We start from the raw sequence: 25,274 nt of genomic DNA, 5'->3' as shown, positions 1-25,274 counted from the left end.
CAAACAGGGAATAAACAAATAATAAATTTCGAGAGTATCAAGGATGCAAGGATTATACATTAAATTGTATAGCTTTTTTGTATTAGTCACTGTTGTAACATGAATGTAATAAGTTTATATATAACTTTAAGTATTATAAATTAATATGGAAAATTTACTTGTCAAAAATTATAACCTGTTATACCTGTCAAACGTCATAACTATTCATATAATTTATCGGTTCTCATCAAAATCTCGACAACCATAATGCCAAAAGTGTTAAAATCCCGACACTGACATGTATTTCTGAAATAATTATAAAAACAAATACTCCAAGAAATCAAATGTATTTATACCATCTCGAGATTTCGATATAGACCCGAAAAATTTACCTGTCAAACGTCATAACTATATTTATATAATTCATCGGTTTTGATCAAAATCCCGACAACCATAATCCCAATTGTGTTAAAATCCCGACACTGAAATATATTTCTGAAATAATTATAAAAGAAATTACACTAAGAAATCAGATGTCGAAATTTATAGCTGTAAAAAGCTATAACTTATTATACCTGTCAATCGTCATAATTATATTCATATAATTCATCGGTTTTGATCAAAATCCCGACAACCATAATCCCGACACTGAAGTAATTATTATCCCGATTTCTGAAATAATTATAAAAGAAATTACACTAAGAAATCAAATGTCCAGATTTATACCAAGTCTGGATTTCAATATAGACCCGATAAATTTACCTGTCAAAAGCTATAACCTATTATACCTGTCAATCGTCATAATTATATTCATATAATTTATCGGTTCTGATCAAAATCCCGACAACCATAATCCCGACAGTGTTAAAATCCCGACACTGAAATAAATTTCTGAAAAAATGATAAAAAAAATTGCACCAAGAAATCAAATGCAGGGATTTATAACATGTCGGGATTTCGATATAGATCCGAAAAATGTACCTGTCCAAAGCCATAACCTATTATACCTGTCAAACGTCATAACTATAATCATATAATTTATCGGTTCTGATCAAAATCCCAACAACCATAATCCCGACAGTGTTAAAATCCCGACACTGAAATATATTTCTGAAATAACGATAAAACAAAATTACACCAAGAAATCAAATGTGGGGATTTATACCATGTCGCAATTTCGATATAGACCAGAAAAAGTTACCTGTCAAACGTCATAACTATATTCATATAATTTATCAAAAATCCCGACAGTGTTAAAATCCCAACACTGAAATTTATTTTTGAAATAATTATAATAAAAATTCCATCGAGATATCAAATGTTGGGATTTCGATATAGACTCCTTCTTCAGAATGATAATTCAATGTTATACTGTAATAAACTTCTTTGTTGTATTTTGCGGGTATTTTGTTGGTCTTAATATCATTAATTATAAAGCTTAGATACTACAGTTTCAGTAAAAAGAAAGATATAATATTGATATATTTGTATAAAATTAATATAGAATATAAATCTTCTGTATTTGGGAAGATGGAATGCGAATGGATATTTATATTTTGACAAATTGCAATGTGATTTATGTGATTTTTTTTTTGTGTAGTGACTATTTTTTTTGTGCTTCGGCGTTTGTGATTTGGGGGGCCTTCCTGAAGTGGCACATCCCATCTGGCCACGGCTATCATCGGGTGTGGCCCAGGTTCAACCCCCCTTGGGACGTTATTAATGCCTTTTTACATTAAAACCCCTCGTATGCAAAACCATATGGTGAGACACGGATTGGTTTGATTGTCGAAATCAGTCTAGCATGGTGTGAAGAGAAATAATAAGTAAAAAAATAAAAATTGTATATATTTATACGTGAACGTGAATCTGAAATTTATTCGCGTGTTTTCGAAAACGAGCAATAAAATATTTTAATTGACACGAGTATTATTAAATTCCTATTTTGACACGGCAATGAAAAAAAATATATATATATATAAAAAACATAAGCAGAAATATTTGAGTAAAAGTGTAAATTTAAAATGAAACTATTTGTGGCTACACTCTATATATTTAATGCGAGTGGATTCAAAGAATGCAAGTTGTGATAACATAGCCAAAAAACATGACCCAACGGTGGGCCATGAATTATGTATAATTGTTTACTCGCTTTGCACGCCACTGATTTTGACTAAGTATAACCTCAAATATCTTACGTCAATTATATAAAGTTTGTAATTGATATGTAAGATATTTGACGTTTCACTCTGTCCATAGGCGTGAACGAAATATTTTTAAAACTAATTTAAAAACGTAAAAATCAAATGGGCAGAACTAGGCCTATAATACAAAATATATAACGTAAAACATGGGATGTGACAGTTTAATTTAAATATTAACGTCAGTGTCAAAATTTCATAATAAAACTGTTAAGAAAATAGACAGAGTTGGTATTAATATGTTGGCTCAGTTAACAGAAACAAAATAATAGTAAACTATAGATTATTTGATAACTAAAAATCGTTAATAAATATTATATTAAAAACAATGATTAAACCTCAAAGAATGAAATTAAGTTGGGAAAATGTAAATAATTAGTTAATACAATACAAATTACAAAAAAAAATATCTACTATAACACTGTTTTTACAATAAGTTACGTAAAATTTATTGCTATATTTTCCTGTAGAATATATTAAGTTAATAATTAAACCTTTGGTGTATAAGGCAGTCATCAAACCTATTTGTACCTACGGTATTCAACTTTGGTGATCCGCGTGCAACTCTTGCATAGACTTCAGTTAAAAACGTTGAGGCAATTAACCAATTTTCCCTGGTTCACCACCAATGACTATATCCATCAGTCCACTGGTAAGAAGAGATTGCTGGATGATCAACTTGATGCAGAGCTGAGCAACACAGATGTCAATCAACGTAGACGATTCCTACAGCACGATCGTTTCTGATGTAATGTGATGTACTTTGTCTTTTACTTGTTTATATTTTATCAGTGTAGTTTGGTCATTGGATCAATCTGCTAATTTCATTTATATTTAGCCAGAATTAGAGCTTATTATTATTTTTCTTTGTATTGTAAAAAAAAAAACTAGAAAATAATAATCGGCTTTTTACTGTACTTAATCAAATCTATAGTTTTGACCAAATATATTTTAATATCTTTTTTGGAATTGAATGTAAATTAGTATTAAATCAATATAGATGCAATTTAGTTAGTAATTATTAATTTAGCTTTGATTTTCTTCTATTTAGATATAATTTTATACTAAAGCCTAGAAAATAAATAATAAACTTATCGGAAGTAAATACAAACGTTATATGTATTTCATAAGCAACTGTTCTATAATTATAAGGTGACCAACTATTTTTTGTGCAAATGGAGCACGCATAGAATTCCAAGGTGATTGAAATTGCGACAAAACAAAAAAAAATCTGTTGTCACCACTCATTATCCCATATTAGAATTTTAACATAAAATTTATAATGTAGATGAATATTATTTTTAATATAATATAAAAATTAATACTGATTCTACTATCACATTATTAATTATAATTCATATTATTTTTTGACAAGAGTTTACATATTTACATTTCAGTTGAATAAATCCAAAATAAAAATATATAAATAAATAAATTAAAAGCAATAGGAATAAACACCAAAATGATATAAATTCATAAATAAACCTTGAAAATAAGAAATATTTTATAATAATACAGTGGAACCTGGCATAACGAGTAAAATAATTTGTAAGAAAATGGAACGCATTATCGTATATTACAGAGGTGGCCAGACTTTTTGCAGCAAGAGCTAGTTGAGCCACAACAAGACTCTTGAAGAGCCGCATGCGGCTCACGAGCCACAGTTTGGCCACTCCTGGTATATTACATTAGTTTATATGGGGAAAACAAATAATCTGGGCAAAAATGAATCGACTTAAATAATGATTATTAATTCATAAAGTTATTTTTATCCGTTCTATGATTTTTGTTGATAATTCTTTCAATTCAATTAGTTATACAATTTTACTTCGCTCAAGTTGAACAAGTATTGCTCATTAATCAACCACAATTTAAGATTTTTCTATAGAATATGAACTTGAAGTGAGTTTAATTTTAATGGAGTACAAAAGACTGAAAAGGAGTACTCTGAGAATGCAATTTTTAAAAGGAGTATGGTTCATGAAAAAGCAGAACAAAACTCCTCAAAATAATAAGAAAGTCACTTTAAGAAACTTACTCATAAAGACTCGTTAAGCGAAATCCCATATAAATTAATGTAAAATACACAATATACAGTGTGAAAGAACGAGTTATTTCGCAGTAATTATGTTTTCAACTAATTTTTTGTTATTTATGAAACAAGGAATATAAAATACGTTTCTTCACAAACTCGACTGATGTTGTATAATTTCACAAAAAATAATTTCCCTTCGAGGAACTTAACTCTTTGAGAGGCGGTGGTGGTACACGCATTGTACTACATTTTCAATTGTATCTTAAGTCTTATTACCATCTTCTAATAAAAAAAAAACAGTTTTTTATGCCTGACTTGCGTCTCTTCAAAGAGTTAACCGGTTAAATTATGTAATATTGTATTTAATACAACTTGTATCTGATTTTGATATCTAAATAACATTTAAATACAATTTTTTGAACGAAAAGACAATACTTCAGATTGATGTCAATAAATTGATTTGTGGAATTATTGTAACAATCGTTATACTTACTATTAGAAAAACAAATTGAATTTTTTTTAAATCATTTGTGAATACTTACAAGAATTCCAAAAATACCTTTAATTAGTACACACTAGCTGGTATAATTTTTTGTTTTTCGGAAAGTGCGTAAGATTTTTATGTTATAAGGGGATGCCGTGTGCGGACAAATTGGTCGGTTTATAATTAGATTCGAAAAATTCCACTCGTGTATTTTTTTTTCTCTCGTTCGGCATCTCCTCGTTTCGCTTCTTTCGGAAATAGAGAACAGAAGGAATGCTTTTTGGGATTAATTCGGGTGGAAAAACGGTTAAAAAACGTCAGGGTTTCCAACAAATTTTTCATCGGGTCGCGATATTGGGAAGGCGAACGGGCGCTGGTGTGGAAAAGAGATGGAAAGCTGTCTCTTACAGCTTCTGCTGTTGCTGTTGCCGTTGCTTCTTCTCCGACGTCCTCTAGTCCTCGTCTTCGTCGCCATTATGGCTTAACGACAGATAAACGGCGCCAGCATCCGCAACACACGAAACTGGCTCAAACGCGGATATTTTTCCAGCTTATAAATCACAAAACCGAATTTAGACTACATTTCTCGTATAATAGACACGTGCCTGGGGAGAAAAGCCTGCTTGGCTCGCATCATCTCATCATACCGGACATCCCATGACTCCCTCACACCCATACCTCTCCGTTCACGACAATAAACTTTTATTGCGACAATTTGTTAACGTCTACTTCACAACATCAAAAACACCCTGAAAAAAAAAGCACGAGATTTTTTTTCACCCTGTTTTTACTTACTTTTATATGTATATAACATAAGTTGTGAATGTCACATATATATTTTTTCGAGCGCATTTATGTTTATTTTTAGAAATTTAAAAATTCATTACCCAATTTTCAACATAGTTAAAATTTGTTATTATTAATATTCGACGATTCGATTTATTTATTTATTTTTAAATTCCAACTAACTTCATTATAAACTTGATAATGATTTATTGTAAGAATGTTGTACATATTACGCAGATAAAAATAATTGATTGGACAAATGTGATTTAATTCTAAAGCTATTGTATAATAGGTCTAATTTAGCTTAAAATACTAGTTTGGTAGAAATTATCGGTTATCGAACATTCGCGCGTGAAAGCTGTTAGAAATCATATTCCCTACAAGTTAGATCATATAGTACATTTAGTACATTTTAGATTTTTAGGTAAGTTTTACATTTGATTAATTAAGTTTGCAGATGATATAATGTTCGTGGTTTTGTGCTTTAATGAAGTATGTGTGAGTGTGCAGTTGATGATACGAATCGTTACGTACTATTGGCGAAGCTTATATATATCAGAACTGTGAAAAACAATGAACTTGTGAATATATTCTAAAAAGTGAGATTTTAACCGTCTTGAGAACTAAGTTTGATTCGGATCAAATGAAACTGATACCCATAATGAAGATGGAAGGAAACAATGTGCATTTTAGACTTTGATACTTTTCTCTTACTGTAAAGTCAAAAATGCCATTAACTAAGATATATTCTACTTACGGAGAAGTTACTTTAGAATCATTATTCTCTAAATTTAAATCTAAAGATTTTAGCCCCAAAGTTCTGTTAGTAATAATGATGAAATTAAGGCATTGATCGAGAATAACCCGCACTACACGACACGTGAATGAGTTTTGTATAATTTAACGGACAAAAATCACGACAATATCAGCCCTCATATTTCTTCTACTACTCAACAAAAATTGTTGAAGTCGGACAGAGTTGTATTTGTCCAGCTGTAGTATTTACCACACAATGAATGCACTTTCCGATTTACACAAATTTGGGTCTTTGCAAAATTTCATTAAATGCAAGAACGATTATTTTTTAGTCGACATAAAAAAACCACCTGAAGTATTTTTTGATAAAAAAAAACCTAATAAATCCTCCCAGAATTGTAATGTAATGTTTAAGGTGCGTGAAAGATGAAGAAAGGTTTACAGATCAAAACTGGTGCATACATAATTAAAAATTTATATATCTATATAAAATCGGCACGAACTTTGCGAACAACCCAATAGTAAGTAGTGCACAAGTAAGTAAGTAGTATACAAAACCAATAAAAATGCATAAAATTATTATAAAATATTCAATGTGGAAAGTGACTAATGTTGAGTTTCTTTTTTATCATAAATATCATAATTGTCAATTTTTCTCTGGATTTACTTCAAAAACCGCAATTGTGCTTCACCTCATGTGTATATATTCTTACGAAGAGGGGCGCATTAGTAGACCACAGGAGCCAATTATCTTTGGAGATAAGTGTAAATTCTAAAGATTTAGAACACTTAATTCATTGTTTTGGATATGTAGCATTATTGATTCTGATACTTATTTATTTGATAAAATATGTATTTTACATATAAATTAGTAAAAAATCGTGTTTACCTGATATTTTTCTTTAGATGTACTTAATTTTCTGTGACTGAGATTCACGTTATTATTTATTTTATGTATATAAATTGATTTTATATATATATATATTCTAATTATAAAGTAATTACTACCGGATTTCGCGAATTCAAACTTAGCTCGTGTGACATATTTAGGATAAATTACGTGTGCAAATTACCTCGGCTTAGAGTTACAAATTTCGGTGCAGAATTTTGAACGGTGTCCAAGAAAAAATGTTCCGTTTTGTGTGGCCCCCGTTTTGTCGCATCAATCAAAAGTGTCAACCGTTCGGGGGGAGTCCCTTGTACATACGACGCTAATTAATCATTAGTGCGAGTGAGTGCGTTTCACTTAAAGAAAAGCCTTTTTTTTTTCCCCTGTCCCACCGCATCCAAAAAAAAATCCATCAGAACTCATCTTCGTCTCCGAGACGTGCATGGACATTAGCAACAGCTAAGACAAACAACGGAGCAAAATTTATAATTAATGCTTCTACTGAATAGAGACGTACGTACAACAATATCAACAACGATGATAATTTTAGTGAGTTTGCTCCTTCCTCGGACAACTGGGATGAAAAAGAAGTTTCCCGATTCTGGACTCTCCTCTTTCCCTTCACCGTCGACTCCTTTCTCTACGTCTTCCCACTGAGAGAGTCTGTGTTTGTGTTTGTTGAGTTGTTTATTTATTTTGGCTCTCTGCTCTAAAGAGCACACATAAACACACAAACGGAGTCTCATGCACACGCACACATCCGCACAGCAGAGGATATATACACACGCGAAGATTTGTTGCGAGCTCGGGAACGTCGGAGAGTGTATCACTTACTTGCGAGGAGGCCGTAAATCATCCGCAACCCATCGAAAAATCAAGACGGATTACTTCCTGATCCCTCTCGTAACTATTTAATGTCCCATCATCCACAAACACAAATGACGTCTCTGTTTGTCTCCCTTACCCACAGGACATCTATGATAGATTATGCACGACCAACTCCAAATGTTATTAATTTCTAATAAATCGTCTTCGTGTCAAGGAAGTTTTATGACTGAAATCTCTACAATGTTATCAATCGGAACATCTACAAATTTTTGTAATTTAACGGATTGTAATGAACCTGAAAATTTCTGACTACATTTGTTGAAAAATATATTATTATATAATAGACCGACAGAATTACACCAAATCTAAGTACAGATAGTCTGAAAAACAGCTCGTATTTCATTTTTATGTCAATCAAAATGTCATAATATGTCATTCACTAAAAACGTATTTAACGCAACTGACACTAGAATAAAAACAGTAATTACTGCCAATAATAAGCTCATACATCTTCGTCGCATATGACATGAAAATGCTGCACAAAAGTGTCTAGTTTATATCTCACAAAATTATACAATACATATAAGAGGGAAGGTAGAAAAAATTGTGATTTGATTAATTTAACTGTTTATATAATTTTGGATTTGCGATTTGTCTGATTTAAAATCAATAAAAAAAAATTACTTTCAGATATCTCAATTAGGGCAACTAATAGTCGAATGGTTAAGTTGCCCTATCCACGTGCTAGTGGGTACAGGTTCGAATCCTGGTCAAACCAAGCCCTTTGTGAGCCCTCTCGGTGATTGCAGCAATAGAGCCATCGTTCATCACAGATGGACAGTGAAATGAATGAGGTTCAGCCAAGTCGATGGACAAAGACAGTGTTAAGGATTCACAGTGAAAGGAAATAGTGGAATCGCAGAGTATCAATATACTACTGAAGTTAACCTAATCATCATAATGGTAACTATCCAGCGGGAAAGATTACCTACCTAATGTCAACCGCAATATTAAATTTATTCAATGTTCACATTTATGAACAGATTGTAAATAATCTCAATTAATTCGTCTTTAATTAATTACAATAATAATTACAAATTATTTTAAATACGAACTAAAATTTATAGTAAACTGAAAAAAATGTAATTATTGATTATAGTCATTCACCCACAATTCAATCAAAAATGTTAATTTTCCCTTGAAATTGCTTAATGTAAGACATTTAGAAAAATACTTGAAGGACACTAGTTTAGTGAACATTTTTTATTAAAATTGTATTTCGTTAAGGAAAATACTAAACAAATTATAATTTTACCGATTTCAATTATTTTAGTTTAATTTAATTTGATTTTGTATGGAGTTTATTTATGTAATTCGAAAATATTAGATTATTATATAAAATAATTATAATCATTTGTAGTTATATGTATTTTTTGTGGGAGCACTAGAATTCTAAATAAATTAAAAAGTAAGTTTTGTACGAAGGAAGCATAATTGAAACTTAATTTTAAAGTTTTGGAAATTTACTGAGTTCTTTCTCTCTAGTCTATAGTCTAAATCGGTGGCAATCGTGAGCCCGACAACCGAAATACCGTCAATCAAATTCCCGACGATTGAAATTCCGATGTTCGAAATCCCGGCTGTATCTAAATCCCAACAACCATAATTCCGACTATATCAAAATCCCGACTGTATCGAAAATGTCTACAATAACATTTTTTAATTATTCCGGAGCGTAGTCATTTTTAAATTGTTATTAATAATAAATAATAACAATTAATAATCTAATTGTATTTGAGATTATTTCATAATGTTAAGGTTTATTATTAATAATTCAACAAAATCAAATAAATTAATAATAATTTTTTGTTATTAATAATAAAAATGTAGCACAATTTTCGATATAGACGGGATTTTGATTCTGTAGTATAGGTAATTTAAAAAAAAAATTGAGAAAAAACATTCAATCTTTTTTTAGTAATTATTTCATTTCAGGTTTTCACAGAATATCAATAAATTGTCCAGTGTTCCGCGGAACATAGTTTGGGAAACTCTGGCCTAGATCATGTACAAAATTAAACTTCTTAAACAATGCACTTAATAAGATTTTAGTACCTACAGGCATTCTGTACAACGGAAAACTTCGTACACAATTTCCTACTTTATTTCAGCAAGTTTGGTTATTCAACAAAACTAAACTTTTAGCTTTATTTTCATATCGAGTAGAAATTTATCTAAAGTAATAATATTTATAGTAAATAGATTTTAAAATTTAAGCAACTTCAACGTATATCAAATCATTTGAATCAAATTTACTTTATATAGTATAGTAAAACGTATTCAAAAATACACATAATATGTGTACACATATTTTAAAAATGTTATGCAAAACGTCGCTCGTTAAGCGTTTTCTTACAATTCATTTTGCTCGTTATGCGAGGTTCCACTGTATATCAAAATTCAAGTGAGATATTTCATAAAATTTATGTAACGCTCTTCATCGAAAATGACTTTGGATTTAAAAATATTAATGGTTAAAGCGTATGCGAGTTGTCTAAATATAGATCCGAATGTGATTCTAAAAGGGAGACTGTGATACCGGAAAAAAAAACTAGACATAGTGAAACTGGAAGAAGATTATAGTAAATCTAATATGTAAAATAAGTTAGTGTGTGAGAGAGAGAATATGTATAGATAGATAATATTGGGGGAGAGTGTGTGCGTGTATGCGTGTTAGATGGATTGCCATCAGTTAGGGAAGTCAAATGGTCCAGTTGAAGTAGACGGAGCATATGCCTAAGTCATTAGTAAACGTTCACTTAAGGGGCCATTTATTTAACAAACTGACGGGTATACACGTATACACATATCTGCTCTTATTCATAGGCAAGTAAAGAAAAGCTAATCGGCTTACGGCAAGTAAAAAAAATCCAATTATCGATTGGAATATAAATATTTACATGCGCATTATTTTCGCGAAATGATTTTTTTTTCTTATTTTCTGGTGTTTTTTTTTGCATGTCGAAATTTAACTCATTATTATAAAACGTATAAATATTTTGTCTGGCTTTCCTCAAAGTTAAACAAACCGTAAAAGTGTTTAATACCAGTAATTAGTATTAACGCGCAAGCAAATACAATTTAATTTTAGAAAAAATATATTTGTAAATATTATACAACAATTGCATCCTATTAAATGAATTATTTCAAAATGATTTAAAAAAAATTAATTTAGATTCAAAGCAAAAAATGGGAGTGGATATATAAGGGCCCTCAAATGCTAAAAGTGACTGTAGTTTAGGGCCCACGACATTCTTAATGTGGCCCTCCTATATACCACTCCCGCCATCATTTGATAACTGGTGTTGATGATTTTCTCTATTCCAAATAAAAATTTCCCAGGTGCCATCAAAAGTATAAGTTTAAGTACTTAAAATTTGCTTAGATTTTATGTGAAATTAAAGTGAAATTAACTCATTTTTTTTCTTTAAGATCTAAATTCTTAATTCTATTTCTAAAAATAGTCATACTATTGTAATATTAAGTATATGATCTTATTTAGTCAGTTATTTTTCCTGTTGCTTCAATTTTCATGTTTGTATTAACTTTTTTTTTAACAATCTTTGAAATATTTATAATTGAATTAAAGATTTGTTGTTAATTATCAATAATAAGTTTTTACAGTATCTACTACATATGCATCTACAGCAATACTTCGCATAGCCTTCGATCAATGCGGATTCACTATAGTCCGGTTTGAAATGTTTTAAAACAAGCTAAATTTTAATTCAGAAAAAAACAATATTTCAATTATTTTTTCAAACAGTGCAGAACAGATTACCCGAACTATGCGAGGAAATATTTTTCAATTAATAAAATAAAATCAACAATTAGCTATTAAATCTGTGATTTTTACTAAAATTTGTAATATTTTTTTTTTGGGTGTAATCCAAATTTACATGAACAATGAATATTGAAATCAATTGAAAAGTTGATAAAAATTTATTTGATTACATTTGTATTAACCTTAATGAGTTACGTGGTAAATTTCTTATTCTTCAGTCATCATTTCTAGAACAAATATGACACCGACCATTTCCAGCTCTGGAACATTATTTTCCTTAGTCGAATTACAGCATTCTTTGACGCTGAGAATAAATTTTAGTTGTTTTGCAATCGATTCAATCTGAAGTTTCTACTACAGCAAAATATACACTATAGTATTATTACTTGGAGTTGGGATTAATTTGTATCCCACATTAATTACTTGATTAAAATTGCTCGTGACTTGTTAATTCTGTACTAAAGTTTCTTGTTCTTCAGTCGTTATTTCTAGAAATATGACACCGACCATTTACAGCTCTGGAACATTATTTTCCTTAATCGAATTACAGCATTCTTTAACGCTGAGAATAATTTTTAGTTGTTTTGGAATCGATTCAATCTGAACTTTCTACTACAGAAAAAAACACACTATAGTAATATTATTGTAATGATTTTGTTAAAACGAACCTACCTTTGAACCTTGTTTTTATTTAATACGTAAGTGGGATTAGGGAATATTGTAAATAAATAATTTCATAACAACTATATTTTTTCAGGTAAATTATAAATAAAATATATTTTGAAAAAAAAAAAATTATATAATTTATATATATTATATGTATAATATCTTTATATAAATACACTTTTCTATATAATAGTAATTGCTTAATGCGACTAATTTTTTGGCATCTCGGTAAATAAAAAATATTCCGTTTAATAAATATATTATTTCTCTTTCCGCTAAGTCTAGGTAATATAATGTAAAGTTCATCTCTTTCTCTCTTTTAGGTTTAATCTAAGGTTATTTCGGATAATCAAGAAGGCAATGATGAAAAAGCTTTTTGTTTCAGTCGTCCATGGAAACGAAATACTTGATTGTGAATGAGGTGATTTGCGGCTACATTCAGAGAATGAATAAGTTAACTCTATTTGAAAATTGTTGCAAAAAAAAAAAAAATTATAATATTAATAGAAGGCACCAATTGGTTCAGTTCTGTGATTCCGGATGGTCGTTATCTGTTGAAGTCGTATCCGTTTTGGGTACCGCGCAAATTGTTTCCACCGTAGAAACTGTGCGGATAGTTGGAGTAAACGCTCCTTCCGAACTGGTTCATCCTCAGCGTCTTGTCGTTTCCATAAACCGGATTGTAGCTGTGCAGAAGGTTGTGGGGATGATAAACTGGGCCGTAGTTGCACAGCTCCCCAGAATACGGCTGCGAAATCGTCCCCAGAGGATTCAGTAGCGAAGGAGCGTACCGGTTCGGATCCTGTGTTTGTGGATGTTGCTGCTGTTGCTGTTGCGTTTGCTGCTGATGATGTTGCTGCTGGTGCTGGATCTGAATAGGGACCTCATCATCTGCAGACAAACAGAGAAAGTTATTTCCAAAGCCCCTCCAAACACTAACCAGACTTTAAACACACTCACATTTATATCCGACAGAGAAAGATATAGCGGGGGAAAAAAAAAGTGTGGTAGAGTCGGAGCGTAAGATGTAAATAAACTATCAATTTTTTTTTTTTGTAGAAAATAAAGTTCGGTGGATCCGCCGCCTTTTTTATTATCTGTTTACACAAAAGAGCGAAAAACACAAGCTCGGGGTCGATCAATCAAAGAGTCTCCTCGTTCCGCAAGGATTAATTATAAATGATCCTGAAAGCTCGACCTCGCGTCTTTGCTTTATGCTCTTCGCCAAAGGCGTGTCTCGAACGTGGGAATCAAAATAAGATGACAGAAATAATATACACAAACAAATCTAGTCACTTCAAAGGAAAGTCATTTCGCTCAGAGTTGTTTTTTTCTTTTTTGAAATTTTCGTTGACGATCAAACACAACAAACCTCCGAATGATTTCATTTAATATTTTTGTTCTATTATTTAATAAAAATATTTATTCTATACACAAACTGCCTATTTAATGATGTAACTTTTAAACTTTGATGACATTTGGTTTCATTAAAATTATTTTATTTATTCTACTTTCAGTGTTGATATGGCATCTTTTAGTGAACATCAGCGACCATAATATAGGTAAATCAAAGGTTAATTAAACTTCTGATTATTTTCAACAACAATTTTTTAAATTAACAATAAAGTTTCATGTTGAAAATATTTGTTTCAGTACTAGAAATATTGTTGTTCAATTATAGTTAGAAACTATTCAAAATCCGTTCAAAAATTTCTGGATTTTTACTCCTATGCTGAAATACGTTTTCCCATATAAACTAATGTAAATTACGATAATGCGTTCCATGCCGGACAAAAAAAGTATAACTTGGTCTTGATTTTTCATGATTTTGCTTTTCAAAGAAAATCGAAGATTGTTAATATATTAAAAAATACAAATAATATGTGTACACAAGTTGTAAAAATGATGTAGAAGGCGCGCAATCCGGGACTTCTCTTCTCATCGTCACTCGTTATGCGAAACGTCGCTCGTTAAGCGAGTCATATTTCTTATAATTCATTTTGCTCGTTAAGCGAGGGTCCACTGTACATTATAAATTTCACAGGCTACAAAAAAAGAACTATTAATACAAAAACTAATTAATGATTTAATTTTGCTATTAATACTGTAAGAAATTGATGTTTGATGAAAGTCTAATATAATTTTCAATAAAAATATATATTTGTTCTTGTGATATAATTTTTAAGTTGAACAGAAAAATGGTCTAAAAATTTGGAAATCATAATAAAAATGAAACTTAACAGACCTTAGTTGAATCCATACATATTATTTTGAATAAATTCTTTTAATGAATGAAATCGGACAAATGGAGGTCTTTAAAATCGTATAAAAATAGACTTGACTGTATACAGGGAAAAATGAACTGTACATAATTTTGTATCCTAATTTTTTAGAATTTATTTTTATTTTACTCGATTAAAACACACAGACTGAATATACCGTTATGATATTTCATAGAAGATTGTCATTTTTTTTGCTTTTATTTCACTAGTTACAAGAAAGGTTGCAATAATGGGTGATTCACGAAAATTAAGAATTAAAACTTTTATATAAAAATGTTTGATTTTTTGATCTTTGACCTTTCATAATCTTTCAAGCAACTTAAACATTACATCTCCTCTGTATTTGGTTTTTCGTCAAAAAAAAAAAAAAAAATGTGTAAATCGGAAAGTGCATTGTCTCCAACAATTTTTGTTGAGTAATAAAAGATATATAAGGGCTAATTTTGCCGTGTTTTTGTCCATTAAATTGTGCAAAACCATTATATCTTAACGGTTGATTATCGATCAATGTCTTGATATCATCATTATTACTAGCAGAATTACTTTAAGGCTGAAATCATCAGCTCTAAATTTGGAGAATTATGATAATAAAGTTCATTTAGCTACAGCAATTCCTCCGTAAGCAAAATATATCTTAATTATTGCTGTAGTGAAAGTATAAAAGTCTAAAATGTCCTTTGTTTTCTTCAATCTTTACTAAATGTGTCAGTTTCATTTGATCCAAATCTTCCTTTTTTTTAAATACGGTTGAAATCTCACTTCATATTTAAACATCGATATTTAGCGAAAATCGACACAAACTTTCAGGACAATCGGATAGATAAAAAAGAAAATTATAATATGATGATGATGCTTTCCAAAGTAACCCGAAATTATGAAACCAATTATATAATAAGCACCCTTATTCATAGTCAATTTCTGTAAGTACTATACATATTAATAGTGATGTTTGAAAATAAATTTCTTGTTTGATATTTAATATAAATTACGGATATTTTAATGTAATCAAACAATTTTTTTGTTAAATAAATAATTTAATTTACTTTTATTTTATTTCATGTAAACTTGTTGAAAAACTTTGATTTTTACATTAAAATTCGTTAAAAAATTTTGGTGTAATTTACAGAAATCCAATTTTGCATTCTTTATGTAGAATGCAAAACAATGAAGATATGTTTCTAACACATTGAAAATAAATAAATTAATTTACTTTGATAGAATAACAAAATATGTAAAGTTTTAATGAAATTATCTCTGATATAGCTGTCGCTGTCTTTGGTATCCTACATTTTTGTTTTATTTTTTTTTTGTTTTATGTGTACGTGCGTGTAAAGAATTTACTGGCTGTTTGTCGGAGGAGGCTGTTCTAAACAAACCGCAAAGTAGTATCGTTATTTTTTTTTCCTCTCCCGTCCAATGTTTACAGATCGGCGGCAGCAGATGGCCGCCCCCCTCGAAACCAACCTAGGTTTGTACGCACGTTCCCTCTCCTTCCGACAACATAAATCCACCGTTTTTAAGAGCGAGACGCCGCAACCCCCGCGTCCCCACCCCCGCGATTAACGACGCGCCAACGACGTTTACGTCCGACGGCGTAAATTCATTTCGAAAATATAATCCAAACAGCCACACTTCATTTAAACTACTCAAACAAACTTCCAAAGAACATCCCACATAAAATTAAAGACGAAAAAAACACACACACACACACCAAAATACAGACACACACACTTCTTATAAACACTACGATACAGATACACACAATCCACTGAAAAATTAAGTTTTTTTTTTCTTCTTCTCTTGACTTCCTCTTAATACTTCTTTCCGATTCACTCAAATACGTTTATGATCTGACCATCCTTAGTCTTGGTAATTAGTCTTGGCCCAAATTTTTTTTTTGCCGATAAAAAAATTACAAATACTGGAAACACGTGCGCTTTGGAAAAAGTCAGATTGCAACAGAATCTAGAATAGCCCAACAATGACCTATGTATGAAACATTTTCAATTTAAACACCGTTTAAATGATTATTTTTAGAACTTGTAGAGAATAAATAATCAAATGTATATTGATTTTAACATATACGTTAAAATATTGCTTCACTTATACGTTTAACATATTTTGAAAGACAATAAAAATAATAATTTTTGAACATGAAAATTTGAAATTTATTTAACTTTTCCTAATTATAAAACATCAAATATATTCATTCAATGTCTGAATCATACATCATTGTAAACAATCAAATAATACATTTACATTCACAATTATAATAATTAAATAGAGAAAAGATCATGAAATAATAGATTTACAAAGAATTATGCCTTCTTCTAAACAAGGCGTCAATAATTTTCCATGATAATAAAAACAATCATTTTTTTATCAGACAATTTTGCTAAATAGACGTTAATATGTGTAAAAATACTATACTCAACCATCAGATTATGCAATTTGTTAATTCATATTTAATATATAATTTTGAAAGTTGATTATTCTTCATTATTTATGTTTTTTCCCTGAAATTTGTATCACAAATAGAATATCGTGTTAAAAAGTATATAAATTGAATTCTAAATAAAAATGTATGTTATTTCTATGCACAAATAAAAATAAAACGGATTGAAATGCAGAAATATTACTTTTATTTTTTTATCCATCAAATTTGAAAATGGAAATGGTTTACCGCTGTGGTCCCCAACCTCCATGTGTGCTCAATAAATACTGTTTTTTTAATAATAAAGAAAACATATTTTGTTATGCACATATTCTTACATACAGATCTCTATGATAGTTCTATTTCAGGGTTTTGTATTAATTTTTTTAAAAAACACATGGATAACAATGTTCGGGAAACTAACACTGTTCGGGCCCACGACAAACACTAATTGGGGCCTTCTACTAACACTATTTGGGCCCACGAGAAAAACTAATTGGAGCCCTCAACTAACACTACTTGGGCCCACGATAAACACTAATTGGGGTCCTGGATTAACATTGTTTGGAGGTGTATTAAATTAATCAAAATTAGCGTTAGTTGCATTGAGTTGATATACATATAAAACATTATTGACCGCAATGTTTTCGCCATCATTTCTATATATATATAATAAATAAATTGTTTATATTTTCATAAAATATCAAATTTTAACTGAATTATAATTATAATAAAACAAAAACTCTTGTATTAACAAAGAATTCTAAATACGTGAGAATATGTAAAGTTGAAATAATGTGGACAATGTGCAAATCACATTCCACTTTATTAGATTGCGCATAATGGTTGTGCCAGTTTTTATTTCTACACTCTACATTTGGGAATAAATTAAATGGCAGTAGTAGTATGCGTATTAGGAATGCCGTACAACGCGGAAAGTATTAATTTAGTCACGAAACGGCATTGGTGCACTTCGAATACATAATTATTACAAATATATTCCTCACCCATCACACCCATTTATTGAACTTGTTTACTTCCTAATTCCAAAAATATACAGTCTCAATGGCACTTCTTGCAATAACATTGTTTCGTGTTTTGATTGCATAAAAAAAAGTAATTCTAGTTGACAAAAAATAAATTAGCAAAGTGATTTCTGATAAATTGTTATTCATCAATCTTCAAGAAGGCGGATGTATAAAAATATATAATGTCTATATAAAAATTAGAAGATTGTTGCTTGACATCAAAAAAACGTTTAAACTGCCTAACTTTACCTATAAGAAGATCATGTGTAAAACAAATGGTTTAACAATTTGCTAGTTGAAGCATTTTTTTGTATTAAACTTGAAATGAGCCTGAAGTTTTTGGTTTAAAAATTTAAGAAAAAAATCTGAATCATAATGTTTCCTGGTCTATTCTACATCATTTCTATGTTTTCTTCTAGTTGATCAGGAGGAGCATTATTATGTATCATCCTTAAGAGGTTTGTCAAGTAGCAATCCATCTATATCATCAAATTAACTATCTGATACAATTTCCGCAAGTTGTGGCAATTTCTTTTAGCAGCAGATGCAATTTCAATTTTAATTGTAAAAAATAACATTTGACAAAAAACGTGAAATGTAGTACAGTTTGTATGTATATAACTCGAACTACAAGACGAAAAATGTGTAATGTGATCCAAAAAATAATTTTTAATTAGATTTTACTTAATATTTTTGGGATGCTCACTTTATTTATTTTTTATAAATATATTCTGTTTTTGTTGTGTTTTATATTAAATTAAGAATTAAAAAAAAATTCTTACCTTTCGTTAAAGTAGGTGTCGTTCTGGGAGTCTTTGCTTTTGGACTACTTTGTTGGTGCTGCTGTTGTTGTTGTTGTTGCTGCTGCTGCACCAAATTAACATCCCTGGAGAAAGAGAGAAACACAAACGTCTAAATAAAATAATAATAAAGAAGAGCAGGAAGAAGAATGCTCGCGTTATAGGACGCGGTGTCAAATAATTCCGAATAACGTCCCCATAAATACAATTAAATTCGTTGGCGGCGGCACACGTGAAACCGCTTAAATTTAGAAAATGTAGCGACGCCGCGCGTCTCGACGCCCCGCACCGTATAAATTAACGAAACGCACCAGATAAATTAATTTCGCCCCATCGGCCAATCCCGAAACGCGCACACAAAACGCCGCCGCCGCAATTATTCCCATTAATTTTACATTAATATTACCTACCCACAACCCGAAACAGTTTTTCAGGTCACATAGCTTAATTATATCCTCTCGCATTTCTACACATGTGCACCACAGAAATTTCAGTTTTAAAGTGATCACTCTTTTGAAGTTATCATTTTCGAGCAACGTCGAACTTGTCACAGTTATGACAGCACGTATTTGTACATTATTGAAACGTTGCGTATCGGAAAGGCAATTGATTATGTCAAATATGCGACAAATTTTTGGTGATCGTGAGTATATTAATCATAATTTCGGAACGAGACATGTGTCACAATAGAAAAAATGACTCACCCGTCGTCTGGATCGCAATCTCGGAAACCTTTGGCAAATGGGTTGCTCGCAATCTTCAATTGAGTTATCTGTTGACATTTGATAAGATGAAGTTATAAAAGAAAATATATATATATATAGGAGACGCACCCTGTGATTCTGGTAAGCGGTGACAGCTGTGAAGGCGGTTTCGGTGAAAACGAAGGTTTTGAAATTGTTATCCGTTTCCTCTTGGCAATTTTTTGGTGGAAGGAAAACCACGTGGAATCTTGGTTGATAGCGATGCATCGAATTTAAGATGATCTGTGTAATGCAAATGATTATATAATTGTTAATTGATCAGGTAATGTAAATGAGATAATTACATGTCCGTTATCGTCCATTTGGTTGTTTGTTAGCTTCAGTTTGTCGAAGCTGATGACCTGTTTCATCCATTGAGACCCGGTAGCGGGACTGTCTGGATGCACGTGGATCCTCGGCGGTGAAACGGGATCCGCTTTTCCGGCTACGACCCAACTGGAACTGAAGTAGCACCGAAAATTTAAAAAAAAACCTAATCTGAAATGGGTTTCAATCTGCAATTACCTGTGGAAAGCATATCTGTAACGCTTGTCGTCGACGGGAACAAAGTCCATCATAAGCATATACTCTGCCATCGGATCCAATCCGCACAATCTGACCTGAAACGTGGGGAACATCCGTCGTCCCGCTTTAGTCACGATCATTTCCGTTCCCAAAGTGTGAAACTCATCCCATAGCGGCTTCATCTCCAGTATGGCATTAGCCGCGTTTAAAGCTGGACTCGAAGAAATGCTAAATGCAAATTTTTAATAACACTCATAACCATAACAGTTGTTAGGCTTACTTGGAATGCTGGTTTTTGCCTTTATTCGTCCTATTGTTATTGTCCTCTGTGTCTTCGAGGATGGCGGAATCGGCGTGGCTTAACGGGGAGTAGGCCCTGCGATCCTTGCTGGCAATTTGAAGGCAGGCTGTGAAATATTCAGGGGAATCAGAAAACGAAGAGGAGAAAAGCAACAATCGTTTGGCTATTTGTAGCGGAATAGTGGTCTGGGAAGCGGAGCAAAAAGTATGTGGCAGAAGGAAGAATGCCGTCGGGGAACGGGATAAGATGGATGGCTTTTGGTCCCCGAACGGGAACGATTTGGGAGGGCCTCCGGAGGTACTAAATCACCAAACGGAATCTCAAATTCCAGAGCGCCACAGTTCTAACATGCCACTAATATGTAGGAATTAGCTGCGACACGACTAAGACGCGACATTCCAAATCAACTGCACCGACGGATCAGAGTAGGTCATGGATTATGATCGTGCGAAATATTACAATATATTTCTGACATCACTAGTTTTGACCAATCAAATGACACAACAGTTAATTATAGTAATCCACATCCGCTTACTATATAGTAAGATAATTCACGAAAGTTAATTGTATGTTACACAAACTGTCGCCATTTTTAATACACAGTTCTGAACATGCTGACAGTTTATCATCACCTATGATTATCTCCACATTCCATACATTTTATTTACAGCACATGCACATTTTAAGAACACTAGATTAAAATGTTGACAGTTACGAATTATCTTAAATAAAAAACTGCTTTTTCTCTTGAATTATATCCTCATTACTTACAGATGTCCAAAACTATTATTTTTTTTACAATATTTACAATTGCAGAAATTGTATTAAGCAGAAACAAATTAAATAAACTGAAAATTAATCTTAAATTCCGATGAAGACGATTAATTTAAAAAAAAAATGGCAGTTTTAATAATAGCTTTATTTATGGAACAGAAAATTTTGTTATAATTATTAATGATCCGACGGAGATGAGAAACGAGAGATATTTTGAGAATATTACATATTTTTTTTTTCTTCGTTTGCAGTGAATTGGTTATACAATAAATCGTCCATCTTACGAGTACGATCGTAAATTGCTCGATTCCGAGTAAATTGCCAACAAAAGAATCTGTAGCAAAAATTTCTAAATATATATATAAATATGAAAAAGTATTCGGTCGAAAATAACATATACATTTGAATGGCGCTTATCAAGTTTATGTAATACATCTAAAAATATGATGAATTTCAGTTCATGATATTTAATGTAAAATTTAAATTTAAAAAAAAAAAACGCCTAATTCGAATGATGCGCAAGTATTGTATGGAACCATGGTAAAAGAAAGAAGATTTGGTAGTTAGTAACAAATCTTAACGCTAGGTTCTTGAAATAGAATGCGTGAAAAACTACTTAACTTTTGAACACATTTAACATTCTTGATTTAAAAAAAAAATAGATTATTTGTGCAGACTAAATGACTGGATTGAATTGTACTCGTATTCTTAAAATATGGTAATCTGTGTTATATAAGAAAATATGAATATTTAAAGTTGATTTAGAATAGGAAGGAATCTATATGCTGTTTTCATCAGTTTACCCTAATTAAAAAAATGTAAAAAACATAGCATAATATCTATCAGTTATGTTTATAAATTATATAGAGATTAGTGCGTAATTGACGGATATGTTGTATATTACTATACAAACGAGGATCGCAATGTTGATTATGAAAATAGAAGAATGATTCATTTTTTTTTTTATAAAACGTTGATTTTTTGAAAAAATTATAAACTGTTGTTACGAAAAAATAATATGTTTGTAATGAACAATAACATTACTTTTGTGAAACTGAATATATTAAGTTTTTTATTATTACTAAACTATATTTTTAATTTTGAAAATTGAGTAAGAAATGGTTTGAAGAATTGAATATGTGCTGTAATGAGGTATTATCAAAAAATAGACATCTAGATTGATAATTATGAGTTGTCAGTACTCGGAATGCCCTTAAATTTGTTAAAATTTTAATAGCGGAATAAATCAATCAGTGTTCGGCTAATTTGTACCTAGCCGGGTCGTGCAATTAATTATTCTAATTAAGTGCGTCGTCGCAGTCGTCTTCGTCGTCGTTCGTACTTATTTTTACCTTCTATCTGCTTCATGGGAGTGACTCCAGAATTGTTGTAGTTCCAGGCTTCCGTTGGATAGCAACAGTCGCTTTGGTGGATAGTCGAGGCTGCTGCATCCAAACCCGCAGGGGGTTGGCTGTACTCCGGCTGGTGATGGTGCATTCTGATGCAACTAATTATATAGTACAGATATATGGAATCTATTGCGAAACAACGCACTTTTCTTATCACTCAGATTCGTACACGACACACGCGATTTGTTATGTTGATAATGATGATGGCGATGTTGATGACTGTGATGATGATGATGATGATCGGGTTCAATAGACGGGCCAGATTGTTTTCAGTTCTGGGTGGTGTTTATATTGCATTCGGATTGGTGAAATGTTGATCGCTCGCGCGCCTCAAGATTCGCCAACGTTTCTTGTCAACACTTTCCATAAGTGCTAATCTCTCGTTTCGCTCATTTAGGACGGCCCCTCATGCCTCTGCCCGGGTCCTCGGTTGATCTTCCTAAATCTAATGTTTAGATTAAAACCACTCTCTATCTTTCTATCTTCTTTTAACCTTCCGCTGAAAGCGACTTTAAGTCGGGCGGACTTCAGGCGAAATCTGCGCGAATATTTTATTTTGGCGCACAAATCCGTCCGGCATTCGCTTAAGTATAAATCAAAGGCGATTGCCTTTTCAGCGCCTCCATTAGGCTTTTCAGCTGCTCCGGATCTGGATTGATGGTTGCACTTCAGGAGTCTACGGCTGCTCGCAACAGCAGGACGATGATATCTTCTGCCTTTGATTTTTATTTTATACTTTTTTTTATATCTCTGCGTGTGCGTGTGTGTTTTGGGTATTTTTCAGGAACGCGATCGTTGCAAAAATTGCGGCGCGCCGACCCGTCGTGCTGAGTGACTGAAAACTGAAATCTACACGGCCCTGTCTGTTAGCGCCGTGACTTAAGACGCTGGAGGGCGGGGTCGAGACGCTCGATCTCCATTGGTGCAACGCGTCGCTAAGGGCGTTCCTTCAGCCGGAGACACTTAAGTAGGTACGCCTGAAAAATAAACAAATAAACTGTAGTTTTTTTTCTACTTCGTCTTTCTCAGTTCACCGACGGAGGCGATTTTTCTCTTTACCTTTTCTCCAAAAAATAAATTACAAACATCCAAAGTAATAATTCACAACAACAATAGACTAAGAACGTTTATTTATTATTATTTTTAATTAATATCGATATCGATCATTATCATTGAAATATTTCAATATTACAGTTACTTTATCCTCTAAAGTGTAATACAAATATATAGATCAATATAATTATATTTATTACAACAAATACACAAATTTATGTAAACAAAATCAAAAATATTCTAACTTTTAATACTCCAATTACATCATATAGATCTTAGATCCTCTGAATAATATTTCGGTATCCAAATCTATCATTTTAATAAAAGTTTCATCCATTAATAATATACATATACAAAGAAAAGCAAACATAAATAATTAATAATAATAAACTCCAAATAAGTTGGATTCAGATCCAGTTTTGACTGAGAATTTGACGCAGTAATCTAAGTTTTTGTTCGAATTTTCTTTATTTCAACAGCAGTTGTACCATCTTTACTAATTAATTTAATTAAAATAAATCGGAATTATTTTATTGATGTATTTTCCTAAATTCTAGAGTATTTTCCTCAAATTGTACAAAACATTGACAATATCCGAATATACATTGATCTAGATTCTAGAATACGTAAAATTAGACAATTTAGCAATTTAATTTATGGGTACTATAGGTATTAAATAATGTATAATCAGATGCACTTACAGCTTTTTTAGCCATTTGTACAAGTAGCAATCATATTAATAATATTAATTTCATGCTTTGAAAAACATGAGATTTCTTCCTAAATTAATCTTAGATGTACATTTTAGGGAATCGACGAAATAATTTTCCACTCGTTTTAGTTTTATAATTGTAAAATGTGTAAGTAACAACATTTACAATTTCTGAGTAAAACAATTTTTTGATAAGGAATATGGGTTTCTTATCAAAAATTACTGGTAATTTTGATAATCATATTGGCTAGGTTAACCGTTTACCAGAAATTGGAACCCTTATGTAGAAGATGTTTAAAGATTATTTTCTAATCATACCTATAGTTCTGTTGTTACTAGTTTATTTAAAACTTTGATTTAGGTCTAAAATTTTAAATTGATCTATGCGCATTTAGAGATTATTTATTTTAAATTTATGAAAGTTCATGTCTAATAAATTCAATATGGTTTTTCAGTATTTTAATGTTAGAGTTATTTTTAAAGAGTTTAATACGTTCCAAACTGTATTCGTATAGTGAAACATATTCAAAAATACACATAATATGTGTACACAAGTTTTTAAAATGATGTTCAGCGAAACGTCGCTCGTTAAGCGAATCATTTTTCTTACAATTCATTTTATTCGTTAAGTGGTCGTTAAGCGAGGTTCCGCTGTATAAGAAAAAAGTAGATTAAAATTTTATAATTCATGTAAAATACAATAATGCGTTCCTCCTGAAAAGAAGTTTTCTGTATTAAGTTTATT

The 25,274-nt window shown here is 31.2% G+C and overlaps 1 protein-coding gene across 1 annotated transcript; it reads right to left on the bottom strand.

Annotated features, from left to right (window-relative positions):
- Nucleotides 1-12,704: 12,704 nt before the first annotated feature.
- LOC108562833 (T-box transcription factor TBX1-A) lies at nucleotides 12,705-23,590 on the bottom strand. The gene is made up of 8 exons (XM_017921302.1): nucleotides 22,708-23,590; nucleotides 20,561-20,687; nucleotides 20,281-20,508; nucleotides 20,061-20,217; nucleotides 19,846-19,998; nucleotides 19,717-19,784; nucleotides 18,995-19,098; nucleotides 12,705-13,359 (listed from the first exon to the last, which is right to left on the bottom strand). The coding sequence occupies exons 1-8, from the start codon at nucleotides 22,850-22,852 to the stop codon at nucleotides 13,016-13,018; spliced, it is 1,326 nt and encodes a 441-aa protein (XP_017776791.1). The 5' UTR covers nucleotides 22,853-23,590; the 3' UTR covers nucleotides 12,705-13,015.
- Between the last annotated feature and the right edge of the window lie 1,684 nt (nucleotides 23,591-25,274).

The sequence above is a fragment of the Nicrophorus vespilloides genome, unplaced genomic scaffold (assembly GCF_001412225.1).
Source record: "Nicrophorus vespilloides isolate i.1.1-1 unplaced genomic scaffold, Nicve_v1.0, whole genome shotgun sequence".
NCBI classification, from domain to species: Eukaryota; Metazoa; Arthropoda; class Insecta; order Coleoptera; family Silphidae; genus Nicrophorus; species Nicrophorus vespilloides.
Note: the sequence above shows the minus strand (reverse complement) of the source record. Positions and strands in the feature narration are given on the sequence as shown.

Bases quoted from the DNA above. Each gene is read 5' to 3' on its own strand.
- LOC108562833 (XM_017921302.1), bottom strand. From the start codon at position 22,852: ATGCACCATCACCAGCCGGAGTACAGCCAACCCCCTGCGGGTTTGGAT. The intron at 20,509-20,560 runs GTAAGCCTAACA...ATTTGCATTTAG, and splicing joins GGCAAAAACCAGCATTCCAA to CATTTCTTCGAGTCCAGCTT. The intron at 19,099-19,716 runs GTGAGTCATTTT...CTCTTTCTCCAG, and splicing joins GATTGCGATCCAGACGACGG to GGATGTTAATTTGGTGCAGC.